The sequence below is a fragment of the Oncorhynchus mykiss genome, chromosome 12 (assembly GCF_057628025.1).
Source record: "Oncorhynchus mykiss isolate SJ-2025 chromosome 12, ASM5762802v1, whole genome shotgun sequence".
Classification (NCBI taxonomy): Eukaryota; Metazoa; Chordata; class Actinopteri; order Salmoniformes; family Salmonidae; genus Oncorhynchus; species Oncorhynchus mykiss.
The window spans coordinates 31,331,089-31,344,528 of NC_143033.1; the positions used below are offsets into that span (position 1 = coordinate 31,331,089).

The 13,440-nt window shown below is 41.7% G+C and overlaps 2 protein-coding genes across 2 annotated transcripts; both read left to right on the forward strand.

The window, feature by feature from the left end:
* Positions 1-611: 611 nt before the first annotated feature.
* Positions 612-1,551, forward strand: LOC110536846 (olfactory receptor 8U1-like). The gene has a single exon (XM_036939502.2). The coding sequence runs from the start codon at positions 613-615 to the stop codon at positions 1,549-1,551; it is 939 nt and encodes a 312-aa protein (XP_036795397.2). The 5' UTR covers position 612.
* A 6,387-nt stretch (positions 1,552-7,938) lies between these two features.
* Positions 7,939-8,955, forward strand: LOC110537424 (olfactory receptor 8G17). Its single transcript, XM_021623454.3, has one exon. It carries the CDS (start codon positions 7,979-7,981, stop codon positions 8,915-8,917), a length of 939 nt encoding a protein of 312 aa, XP_021479129.1. The 5' UTR covers positions 7,939-7,978; the 3' UTR covers positions 8,918-8,955.
* The last annotated feature ends 4,485 nt before the right edge of the window (positions 8,956-13,440 follow it).

The window sequence follows — 13,440 nt, forward strand, 5'->3', positions numbered from 1 at the left end:
GTTTTGTTGTAAATAAAGGGCTGTGATGTTGTTTGTGCACACAGTCTGGAGGGGTGAAAGAGAACATAGGAATCAACGTGGAACACTGAAAAGAGCTGTGGAAGACTTAATTGCCTATGTTAGTGCTGAACTCCAACTCTTCACATCAGGGACAATTCATATTTTGTTATATAGTGTGGAATGTGGTGATTCTAATGACAAATGTAATGTGTTTTGGTGCACATAATGTCCATACAGTTTTGTTAGGGTAATGTTGGCTAGCTACCTATGATATGTGAAATGTGAACCTTCCAAAACAATATATAGCTTTCTTTGCTGGCTAGCTAGCTATCCAGCTCTCATCTGACTGATGATAGCTAATGTTACAGCTGCAAGCAGGAGTTGGATAGAAAACAAACATTTCTCCAGCCCTATCCCTCAGCTGTTTGTGTAATGTGGCGGGGCAGATGGCCCCTCTAAGTAACCCTGTTTATCTGCTACTGATACCACAAACATCAGTAGATTGCTTTTTAAGCACCCACACGTTGTGTTTTGACACTGATTCCCCAGGTTTTTACTGCTAATCTTTTTAAATTCTCCTCTCAAGGTTCTGAGCTGCCCTCTCACTGGGGAATGGAAAACCGCACATACAATGACCACGTTCTCCTCCTGGAGGGGTTAAAGGTCCCTCAACAGTCCACGTACCCTGCCTTCACCCTCCTCCTCATCACCTACATCTTTATCATGGTGGCCAACATCGGACTCATAGTATTGATCTCCATGGAGAGGAGCCTGCACCAGCCCATGTACATCCTCTTCTGCAACCTGCCTCTTAATGACATAGTCGGGGCTACAGTGATGATACCTCGTCTGTTATGGGACATTTTGACCACAGCTCCTGAGCGATATATCACTTACATAGAGTGTGTCATTCAGGCTTTCTGTGCTCATTTGTTTGCTACCACATCACATACCATTCTCATGATCATGGCCTTTGACAGGTATGTGGCCATCTGCAACCCCCTGCGGTACGCTACCATCATGACAAACAAAATGATTATCAGGTTGTCTATGTCTGCCTGGGGGGTGGCCATAGTCTTAGTGGGGATTTTGCTGGGCCTCACCATCCGCCTGTCACGCTGCAGGTCTAACATATTTAACCCTTACTGCGACAACGCCTCCTTATTCAAGCTCTCCTGTGAGAGTGTGCTTATAAATAACATATATGGTTTCACCTTTACTGTTGTGCTGTTTGTCTCGTCCATAGGCAGCATCAGTCTCACCTATCTCAAGATCGCCATTGTATGTCTGAGCAGTAAAAACAGCTCTTTAAACAGCAAGGCCCTGACAACCTGCAGCACACACTTACTAGTCTACCTCATTGTAATTGGATTTGGAGTCACCATTATCATCCTCCATCGCTTCCCAAAATATGCAGAACTTGGCCAAATGTGTAGTGTGCTGTTCCCCGTGATCCCTACTTGTCTCAACCCCATAATATATGGTTTACAGACTAAAGAGATTAAACAGAGGATATTTAGAGTGTTTCACAGAGCCAAGGTGGCTGCATGATGTTGTGTTAAATCTTTAACAAAAATATATGTGATATACAGTGCCTTCAGAGAGTATTCACATCCCTTGACTTTTTCCACATTTTGTTGTGTTACAACAAAGCCTGCATTTAAAATGGATTAAATTGAGACTTTTGTCACTGACCCACACACAATACCCCATAATGTCAAAGTGGAATTATGTTTTTCGAAATTTTAACAAATTAATTAAAAAAAATGTACACTGAAATGTCTTGGGCCAATAAGTATTCAACACCTTTGTAATGGCAAGCCAAAATATGTTCAGGAGTAAAAATATGCTCAGTGTTACTAGTGTTACTACTGTTTAGCATAATTTCTGAATGACTACCTTATTCTGAATGACTACCTCTGTACCCCGCACATACAATTATCTATTAGATCAGCTCTGAAAAAGATCTGATGTGGTTGGTAAAATGACCAATTAGAAAAAATATCAGAATTGCGCTGCCTGTGTAAACTGTTTTGAAAAACAATGCTGAACTGTATTTTGAAGGGTTATGTTGACATTGGGATTTTTTTGGGCAGTTTTTAAAAAATAAATAAATGGGGGGGGGGGGGGGGAAAGATCTATATATATATATATATATATATATATATATAAGTAAGGTCCTCAGTCGAGCAATGTATTTCAAAACATAGATTCAACCACAAAGACCAGGGAGGTTTTCCAATGACTCGCAAAGGGCACCAATTGGTAGATGGGTACAAATAAAAAAGCAGACATTGAATGTCACTTTGAGCATGATGTTATTAGTTACACTTTGGATGGTGTATCAATGCATCCAATGCATCAAGGCTTCCTTCCTAGATCAGTTGACGGAGAGGAAGGAAACTGCTCAGGGATTTCACCATGAGGCCAATGGTGACTTTTAAACAGTTACAGCTTTTAATGGCTGTGATAGGAGAAAACTGAGGATGGATCAGGGGCATTGTAGTTACGCCACAATACGTCATTGATAGCGGGAAAAGAAGGAAGCCTGTGCAGAATAAAAATATTCCAAAACATGCATCATGTTTGCAACAAGACACTAAAGTAATACTGCAGAAAATGTAGTAAAGCAATTCACTTTTTGTCCTGAATACAGAGTACTATGTTTGGGGCAAATCCAATACAACACATTACTGAGTACCACTCTCCATATTTTCAAGCATAGTGGTGGCTGCATCATGTTATTGTAATCGTTGAGGAGTTTTTCAGGATGAAAAAGAAACAGGAAGGGGGGGGGTGTTCTATGAATGATTTATAGATTTTGACATGCAAATCATCATACAAGAGTATCATACAAGAGTATTAGTTAATTACAAACAATGCCCACAACCTATACGCTGATGATATCTTACTAACACTGTCATATCCCAGCTGTTCAATACCAAGTCTGGATATAAAGTGAATTCCCAGCTAACAGTACAAGAGAGAGAGAATGTTTTTTTTATGTTACCCGTAAAGTTCCCCTGACGTTTGAGTGTCCAGTTTTCCGTTAGTTAGGGGATCATACAAAACTTACCCAGATCTTGGTTACCATGTTCTCAGAATTTAAGATATTAATGTTCTAAACACGTTTCATGGAAGAACATTCTTGTGTATCAGTTGTCAGGATGTCACCTGATGGTCCCAAAGAAATGGTCTGTGTATGTTTGGTAGGAGGTTGACAGAATATTCTCCTAACCCTTAGAAAACTGGAAACAGGAATATTCTTGAAACGTAACAACAAAACATGTCTAGAACATGAATATTGAATATTCAGAGAACATGGTAACCACGGGTAAGTTCTGTTTGACATTAAGGGAATGGTCTCTTGGAAACAGTCCTTGCAGATCACTGTAACATTCCTATGAAAATGTTAGGTAATGACCAAATGAGACTTAAGAGAATGTTCTATAATGGTGTGGGAACGTTTGTTGTTAGCTACGTTGGAGTAAGCGAGGCTATTCATCTGACCCACCAGACTTTTCCAGCCCAACTTGGTACTGCTCATTTCGTATTGAAATCAAATGGTATGAAATGCCTTGGGATAAATATCAGGTCACTAATCAGTAAGATATTTTAATAAAAACCATCAGGGATGATTGACATTAAGAGATGGACAGTTTTACCTTTATCACTATGCGGTAGAGCAGAGGTGATAAAGATGAACATACTCCATAGACTTTCTTTTCTCATGTCAGTTATACCACTTCAATTCCCTCAGCATTGATTTAAAGAGATAACCTGCTTATTTTCAGGCTTCTTCTGGAAAGACACAATCATTTACTATAAAAAACTGCCCATGTTCCAGATGTGCATCTTTATTACTCATCATACAATGCAAGATAAGCATTTTCATGGGGCTATAAAAATGTGAGAACAGGAGGCAGCTGGAAGTGGCTGGAGGAGAATATTGGGTAACTTTTCATTTTACAGACCTCTAATGTAAATACATAGTAGCAAACTAAATAGGTAGTAACAATTGAGTCTTTAAAGTGACTGGTGATACATTTATTACATACAACTTAAACATTTTAAAATGGCTGGAGATTTGAGTCAGTATGTTGGCAGCAGCCACTCAATGTTAGTGATGGCTGTTTAACAGTCTGATGGCCTTGAGATAGAAGCTGTTTTTCAGTCTCTCTGTCCCAGCTTTGATGCACCTGTACTGACCTCGCCTTCTGGATGATAGCGGGGTGAACAGGCAGTGGCTTGGGTGGTTGTTGTCCTTGATGATCTTTTTGGCAGGTAGTTTGCCCCCGATAATACGTTATGCAGACCTCACTACCTTCTGGAGAGCCTTACGGTTGTGGGCGGATCAGTTGTCGTACCAGGCGGTGATGCAGCCTGACAGGATGCTCTCGATGCTCTCGATTGTGCATCTGTAAAAGTTTGTTTTCGGTGACAAGCCAAATCTCTTCAGCCTACTGAGGTTGAAGAGGCGCTGTTGCGCCTTCTTCACCATGCTGTCTGTGTGGGTGGACCATTTCAGTTTGTCCATGATGTGTACGCCTAGGAACTTAAAACTTTCCACCTTCTCCACTACTGTTCTGTCGATGTGGACAGGGGGGTGCTCCCTCTGCTGTTTCCTGAAGTCCACGATCATCTCCATTGTTTTGTTGATGTTGAGAGTGAGGTTATTTTCCTGACACCACACTCCCGAGCGCCCTCACCTCCTCCCTGTAGACCGTCTCGTCGTTTTTGGTAATCAAGCCTACCACTGTAGTGTCGTCTGCAAATTTGATGATTGAGTTGGAGGTGTGCATGGCCACGCAGTCATGGGTGAACAGGGAGTACAGGAGAGGGCTGAGAACGTACCCTTGTGTGGCCCCAGTGTTGAGGATCAGCGGGGTGGAGATGTTGTTTCCCACACTCACCACCTGGGGACAACCCGTCAGAAAGTCCTGGACCCAGTTGCACAGGGCGGGGTCGAGACCCAGGGTCTCAAGCTTAAAGATGAGTTTGGAGGGTAGTATGGTGTTAAATGTTGAGCTGTAATCGATGAACAGCATTCTTATATAGGTATTCCTCTTGTTCCAGATGGGTTAGGGCAGTGTGCAGAATGATTGTGATTGCGTTGTCTGTGGCCCTATTGGGGCGGAAAGAAAATTGGAGTGGGTCTAGGGTGTCAGCTAGGGGGGAGGTGATATGATCCTTGACTAGTCTCTTTAAGCACTTCATGATGATGGAAGTGAGTGCTACGGGGAGATAGTCGTTTAGTTAAGTTACCTTAGCTTTCTTGGGAACAGGAACAATGTTGGCCCTCTTGAAGCATGTGGGAACAGCAGACTGGGATAGGGATTAATTGAATATGTCTGTAAACACACCAGCCAGCTGGTCTGCGCATGCTCTGAGGACGCGGCTAGGAATGCAATCTGGGCCGGGTTAACACGTTTAAATGTTTTACTCACGTTGGCTGCAGTGAAGGAGAGCCCGCAGGTTTTGATATCGGTGGCACTGTATTGTCCTCAAAGCCAGCAAAGAAGTTGTTTAGTTTGTCTGGGAGCAAGACGTCGGTGTCCGCAACCGGGCTGTTTTCTTTTTGTAATTCATGATTGACTGTAGAACCTGCCACATATGTCTTGTGTCTGAGCCGTTGAATTGCGACTCTGCATTGTCTCTATACTGACGCTTACCTAGTTTTATTGCCTTGCGGAGGGAATAGCTACACTGTTTGTATTCGGTAATGTTTCCGGTCGCCTTGCCATGATTAAAAGCAGTGGTTTGTGCTTTCAGTTTTGCACAAATGCTGCCATCAATCCACAGTTTCTGGTTGGGGAAGGTTTTAATAGTCACTGTGGGTACAACATCACCGATGCACTTGCTAATAAACTCGCTCACCAAATCAGTGTATAATCAATGTTGTTGTCTGAGGCTATCCAGAACAAATCCCAGTCCACATGATCAAAGCATTCTTGAAGCATGGAATCAGATTGGTCAGACCAGCGTTGAACAGACCTGAGCAAGGGCGTTTCCTGTTTAAGTTTCTGTCTATAGGCTTGGGAGCAACAAAATGAAGTCGTGGTCAGATTTGTCGAAAGGAGGGCGAGGGAGGGCTTTGTATGCGTCGCGGAAGTTAGAGTAGCAATGATCCAGAATGCTTCCAGCCCGGGTTGCGCATTTGATATGCTGATATAATTTAGGGAGCCTTGTTTTCAGATTAGCTTTGTTAAAATCTCCAGCTACAATGAATGCAGCCTCAGGTTATGTGTTTTCAAGTTTACATAGAGTCCAATTAAGTTCTTTCAGGGCCGTCAAGGTTTCTTCTTGGGGGGGATATACATGGCTGTGATTATAATCAAAGACAATTTTGATTTGTTTTAACCCTTTTTTGGTTAGTACATGATTCCATATGTGTTATTTCATAGTTTTGATGTCTTCACTATTATTATACAATGTAGAAAATAGTACAAATAAAGAAAAACCTGGAATGAGCAGGTGCGTCCAAACTTTTGACTGGCACAGTACATCAATCAGTACAAAAAGCAACACTGTGTAGAGTGCGATATGTGAAATCACAGGGCCATTATATATGAAACAATTTCAACATAGTATCAAATAATAGGCTGTATCCAATACTTGCTGGTGAAAAAAACAAAAGTAAAAAGAGACAAAATCGAGACTTAAGAAGGAGAAGCATAGAAGACTGAATGTCTTCTTATGATCCTGAGAAAAACATGATGTCTTAATGTTCCTAAATCATTTTCAGAACGTTTCAGAAAATCTTTAAAGGGGCCCAAAGGGAACGTTGCCTAATGTCCTTAGACATCCCCTGTTTGCTGGGGCATAGAACGGATCTACCACTTATCAGACTTGCTTCCAATAAGAATGACAGATCTATAACTCACACTTCTATGTGAATTTGGTGAGGTCCCCCACAAAGCTACATAATGGACCTTAAACAATAAAAAGAATGTGCAAATGCCCCTATTACTTTGATTGATTGTTAGATGGTGGTGGCTAAAGCTAGGGGACATTTGTGGCTGTTTAAAGAAAACTAAACAGTGGATTACAGTTCCTCCTGGTCAGGGTGACAAACCATCTAACATCAAGTTGTAAACTACTGAACTTCCCCTTTAATCTCTTGAAGACAAATTACCTTGTAATATTTTGTAAATTTGCAACGCCCAAGTGGACAACATCCCACAAGCCATGTTTGTTACTTTCCTCATTAGCTTCTACTGGGAATTTGTGTCAATGGAGTCATGACGTACATGTTTACATCTTGACTGACATATTCGTCATCACATTGTGGGTTTTGTTGTAAATAAAAGGCTGTGATGTTGTTTCTGTAGTAAGTCTGGAGGGGTGGGATAGAACACAGGAATCATCTTGGAACACTGAAGACACTGAAGAAAACTGTAGAAAACCTACTTGCTTATGTTAGTGCTTAACTTCAACTCTTCATGTCAAGGACAGTTATTATTTTGCTATCTAGTGTGGAATTGAGTGATTCATATATATAATTTAATGTGTTTTGGTGTATGAAATGTCCATACATACAATCTTATTTGGGTATTGTTGTCTAGTTATCTGGCTATCAAGTAAGGATATTAACTTACTTAGGTCAGCTGTTTTCAGAATATAGCTATTTAGCTAAATAGCTGAGATCACTTGTGTCATAAAAACCTTCCATAACAATGTATAGCTTTCTTTGCTAGTTAGCTACATCTCGTCTGACTGATGAAAGCTATACAGCTACCAGCTGGAGCTGGATAGAAGCTAACCCCGAAAAAGCCCCATACCTCAGCTGTTTTCCAAATGAACTGGCAGGGCAGCTGCCCCACAGTCTGCCCCTTTAAGAAAACGGTTTATCTGCTACTGCTACCACAAAATCAGTAGATGCTTTTAAAGTTTGTGTTTTGAAACTGATTCCCCAAGTTGTACGACTAATCTTTTCAAATTCTCCTCTCAAGATTCTGAGCTACTCCCTGACTGACGAATGGAGAACTACACGTACCCTAACCACGTTCTCCTTCTGGAGGGGTTAAAGGTCACACAACAGTCCGCGTACCCTGCCTTCATCCTCTTCCTCATTATCTACATCTTCACAATGGTAGCCAACATCGGACTCATATCATTGATCTCCATGGAGAGGAGCCTGCACCAGCCCATGTACATCCTCTTCTGCAACCTGCCTCTTAATGACATAGTTGGTGCTACAGTGATGATACCTCGTCTGTTATGGGACATTTTGACCACAGCTCCTGAGCGATATATCACTTACACGGAGTGTGTCATTCAGGCTTTCTATACTCATGTTTATGCTACAACATCACACACCGTTCTCATGATCATGGCCTTTGACAGGTATGTGGCCATCTGCAACCCCCTGCGGTACGCTACCATCATGACAAACAAAATGGTTATCAGATTGTCTATGTCTGCCTGGGGGGTGGCCATAGTCTTAGTGGGGATTTTGCTGGGCCTCACCATCCGCCTGTCACGCTGCAGGTCTAACATATTTAACCCTTACTGCGACAACGCCTCCTTATTCAAGCTCTCCTGTGAGAACGTGTTCATAAATAACATATATGGCTTAATCTTTACTGTTGTGCTGTTTGTCTCGTCCATAGGCAGCATCAGTCTCACCTATCTCAAGATCGCCATTGTGTGTCTGAGCAGTAAAAACAGCTCTTTAAACAGCAAGGCCCTGACAACCTGCAGCACACACTTACTGGTCTATCTCATCGTGCTGGGATGTGGGTTTACCATTATCGTCCTCCACCGTTTCCCAGCCTTTGCAGACCTGCGCAAAGTGAGCAGTGTTCTGGGTAGTGTGGTCCCTACTTGTCTCAACCCCATAATATATGGTTTACAGACTAAAGAGATTAAACAGAGGATCTTTAGAGTGTTTCACAGAGCCAAGGTGGCTGCATGATGTGTTAATCTGACAGGAAAATAAATGATATATCATATGATGAGAACTGTGTGTGGCATTCATGAAACAAGGGTGGGGTGTCTTCTCAGCCACCAGCTGAGGGACCAGTTCTCTTGAATTGGATGCTAAAATTAATTGAAAACCATTATTTCTACAGTGATATTCCACATTAAAAATATGTTTTAAAATGTATAACATACAGCCACCCTTGCATGTGTTAGTACTACTGAAAAATGTCCTCATTCCTGCTCTAAAGCAAATATAAAACTAGGAAGAGCTCTATGTGGTTTTCAAATTGACTTTTATTTTTATCTGGTGCAAGGTTTTTGGGGAGTGTTCCATGAATCATTTATAGATTAAATGTCCACATGCAAACCATCATACACGAGTATTACTTTCAATTATTCCATCAAGAGGTCTTCCTTGTTGTGCAAAGTTTTATTTTAATTTGTGACACATACAGAAAAGGCAGAGGCACAAAAATGAAATGTGTGGATACTTTATTTTACAGTGTGCTATTTCCCTGATATTTAGAAAGAACATTGTCAGATTGTAGGTACACAAGAAATAACCTAATGATTACTCTTTGGTTTCTTTTAGATTAACTCAAAACATGTATCATTACAAAACATATAGTACTGTATCTGGTAGTCTGTACAATGCAAATGAACAGGAATGTACAGTTGTTATTATTTTTGTGTTCCTTATCAATAAACTATTAAATCAAAATGTATAGAGTTGTGCAATATACATCATGATCCAAATGGTGAACAATAATGTTGTTCGGTTTAGTTTCTAAAAGCGTTAAACATTTAGTTTTTCTGCCTTACGAAAAACAATCAATAATTGAAAGTAGTGACTTGGTATTATTTTGGAATCTGAAAATGATTACTCTTTTTAGCCCATACTAAACTATTTTAAAAGTAGAGACACAGGAGAGGAGCACTTCTTTGGTTTATATTTAATAAATGAGGTGCTCTTTGATCAAGGGATACTATATATGTATAAAAAGTTGGTGCTGGATAGTAAACAATGCCAGGAAAGCCTTTGTGCAAACAAACTTCAAGAATGAATCAAGACACTCTCATTTAGTGTAAAACATGTAAAAGCCTTTGTTGTTTTAAGGCTTATGTATGGCAAGAATAAAAAAACAGCGCTGCGGCTACTACAGCCTTCATCCTGGTGACAAAGAATATTGTTGAACAAACAGGTGTATATCCCAACTTTTACAGGAAGTGGTTCAATAAATGATATATATATATATATATATATATATATATATATATATATATATATATATATATATATATATATAAATAAATAAATTTATATATATATTATTTTATTTAATCTTTATTTAACTAGGCAAGTCAGTTAAGAACAAATTCTTATTTACAATGACGGCCTACATTTAAAATGTAAAGGCAACAACAACTAAAATTGGGGAAAAAACATTCAAAATACAGAGATAAACAAAACAAACATTGCATAACGAGAATGCAACACCTCAAAATAAAAGCAAAATCATAAAAGAAAAATACATACTATGTACACATGCGTTCATGTTACCAAACTTAAATAAGAATGGAGAACAAAAAATTGAGAAGAAAAAGAAAATCACATATATATCTTACAGGAAGGGAGAATAAAACATTTCCCAATTTAGACCCTGCAATACTGTTGATTTAATTTAAAGATCCAGAACGTTCCACGTTGTAGGAGACGTTTGAGATGGCCATTGGTTTCAGAGAGTTTGGGCTGCCATGGCCAGCATGTCTGTAATGTTTAGCCTTCGGAAACTTATCGTTAGCAGTTCTTATAGCATAAGTATGTTCAAACACCCTGTCCTTGAGCCTTCTCTTAGTACGTCCTATGTAAAATAACCCACATGGGGCTATAAATAATCCAGCCTGTACACCATATACAGTAGGTAGTGTAGCAGTTGCACTTGGTATTTGTTTTTACGATATGATGGCAGTGATTGCAGTTACCACACGGTCTGCACATATTTATTAACAGCTGGTGCACGACATCTAAGGAAGTCTATAGATTTTGCTCGCCTGAAGTAGAGTATATTGTGATCAATTGCAGGCCACACTACTTGCCTAGAGACTTTTCAGCTATACTTTTCCTGGCTGTTTATTTACCACCACAAACAGATGCTGGCACTAAGACCGCACTCAGTCAGCTGTATAAGGAATAAGCAAACAGGAAACCACTCCCCCAGAGGCGGCGCTCCTAGTGGCCGGAGATTTTAATGCAGGGAAACTTAAAATCAGTTCTACCAAATCTCTATCAATATGTTAAATGTGCAACCAGAGGGAAAACAATTCTAGATCACCTGTACTCCACACACAGAGACTCTTACAAAGCTCTCCCTCGCCCTCCATTTGGTAAATCCGACCACAACTCTATCCTCCTGATTCCTGCTTACAAGCTAAAATTAAAGCAGGAAGCACCAGTGACTCGGTCAATAAAAAGTGGTCAGATGAAGCAGATGCTAAACTACAGGACTGTTTTGCTATCACAGACTGGAACATGTTTTGGGATTCTTCCAATGACATTGAGGAATACACCACATCAGTCACTGGCTTTATCAATAAGTGCATCAAGGATGTCGTCCCCACAGTGACTGTACGTACCTACCCCAACCAGAAGCCATGGATTACAGGCAACATTCGCACTGAGCTAAAGGGTAGAGCTGCCGCTTTCAAGGAGCGGGACTAATCCAGAAGCTTACAAGAAATTCCGCTATGCCCTGCGACAAACCATCAAACAGGCAAAGCGTCAATACAGGGCTAAGATTGAATCCTACTACACCGGCTCCGACGCTCGTCGGATGTGGCAGGGCTTGCAAACTATTACAGACTACAAAGTGAAGCACAGCCGCGAGCTGCCCAGTGACACGAGACTACCAGACAAGCTAAATCACTTCTATGCTCGCTTCGAGGCAAGCAACACTGAGGCATGCATGAGAGCATCAGTTGTTCCGGGCGACTGTGTGATCACGCTCTCCGTAGCCGACGTGAGTAAGACTTTTAAACAGGTCAACATACACAAGGATGTGGGGCCAGACGGAATACCAGGATGTGTGCTCTGGGCATGTGCTGACCAACTGGCAGGTGTCTTCACTGACATTTTCAACATGTCCCTGATTGAGTCTGTAATACCAATATGTTTCAAGCAGATCACCATAGTCCCTGTGCCCAGGAACACAAAGGCAACCTGCCTAAATGACTACATACCCGTAGCACTCACGTCTGTAGCCATGAAGTGCTTTGAAAGGCTGGTAATGGCACTCATCAACACCATTCTCCCAGAAACCCTAGACCCACTCCAATTTGCATACCACACAAACAGATCTCCAAATTATGCCATCTCTATTGCACTCCACACTGCCCTTTCCCACCTGGACAAAAGGAACACCTATGTGAGAATGCTGTTCATTGACTACAGCTCAGCGATCAACACCATTGTACCCTCAAAGCTCATCACTAAGCTAAGAATCCTGGGACTAAACAACTCCCTCTGCAACTGGATCCTGGACTTCCTGTCGGGCCGCCCCCAGGTGGTGAGGGCAGGTAGCAACACATCTGCCACGCTGATCCTCAACACTGGAGCTCCCCAGGGGTGCGTGCTCAGTCCCCTCCTGTACTCACTGTTCACCCACGACTGCATGGCCAGGCACGACTCCAACACCATCATTAAGTTTGCAGACGACACAACAGTGATGATCACCGACAACGATGAGACAGCCTATAGTGAGGAGGTCAGAGACCTGGCTGGGTGGTGCCAGAATAACAACCTATCCCTCAACTTAACCAAGACTAAGGAGATGATTGTGGACTACAGGAAAAGGATCACCGAGCACGCCACCATTCTCATGGCAAGGAAACTAAAAGGACTTGGCATGGGTCCTGAGATCCTCAAAAGGTTCTACAGCTGCAACATTGAGAGCATCCTGACCGGTTGCATCACTGCCTGGTACGGCAATTGCTCGGCCTCCAACCGCAAGGCACTTCAGAGGGTAGTGCGTCCTGCCCAGTACGTCACTGGGGCAAAGCTGCCTGCCATCCAGGATCTCTACACCAGGGGAAGGCCCTAAAAATTGTCAAAGACCCCAGCCACCCCAGTCATAGACTGTTCTCTCTACTACCGCATGGCAAGTGGTACCGGAGTGCCAAGTCTAGGACATAAAGGCTTCTCAACAGTTTTTACCCCCAAGCAATAAGACTCCTGAACAGGTAACCAAATGGTTACCCCGACTATTTGCATTGTGTGCCCCCCAACCCCTTTTTTTATGCTGCTGCTACTCTCTGTTTATCATATATACACAGTCACTTTAACTATACATTCATGTACATACTGCCTCAATTGGCCCGACCAACCAGTGCTCCCACACATTGGCTAATCGGGCTATCTGCATTGTGTCCCACCCACCACCCGCCAACCCCTATTTTTACGCTACTGCTACTCTCTGTTCATCATATATGCATAGTCACTTTAACCCGTCCTACATGTAC

Excerpts from the sequence above, each read along its gene's own strand:
- LOC110537424 (XM_021623454.3), top strand. The coding sequence starts at position 7,979 with ATGGAGAACTACACGTACCCTAACCACGTTCTCCTTCTGGAGGGGTTA.
- LOC110536846 (XM_036939502.2), top strand. The coding sequence starts at position 613 with ATGGAAAACCGCACATACAATGACCACGTTCTCCTCCTGGAGGGGTTA.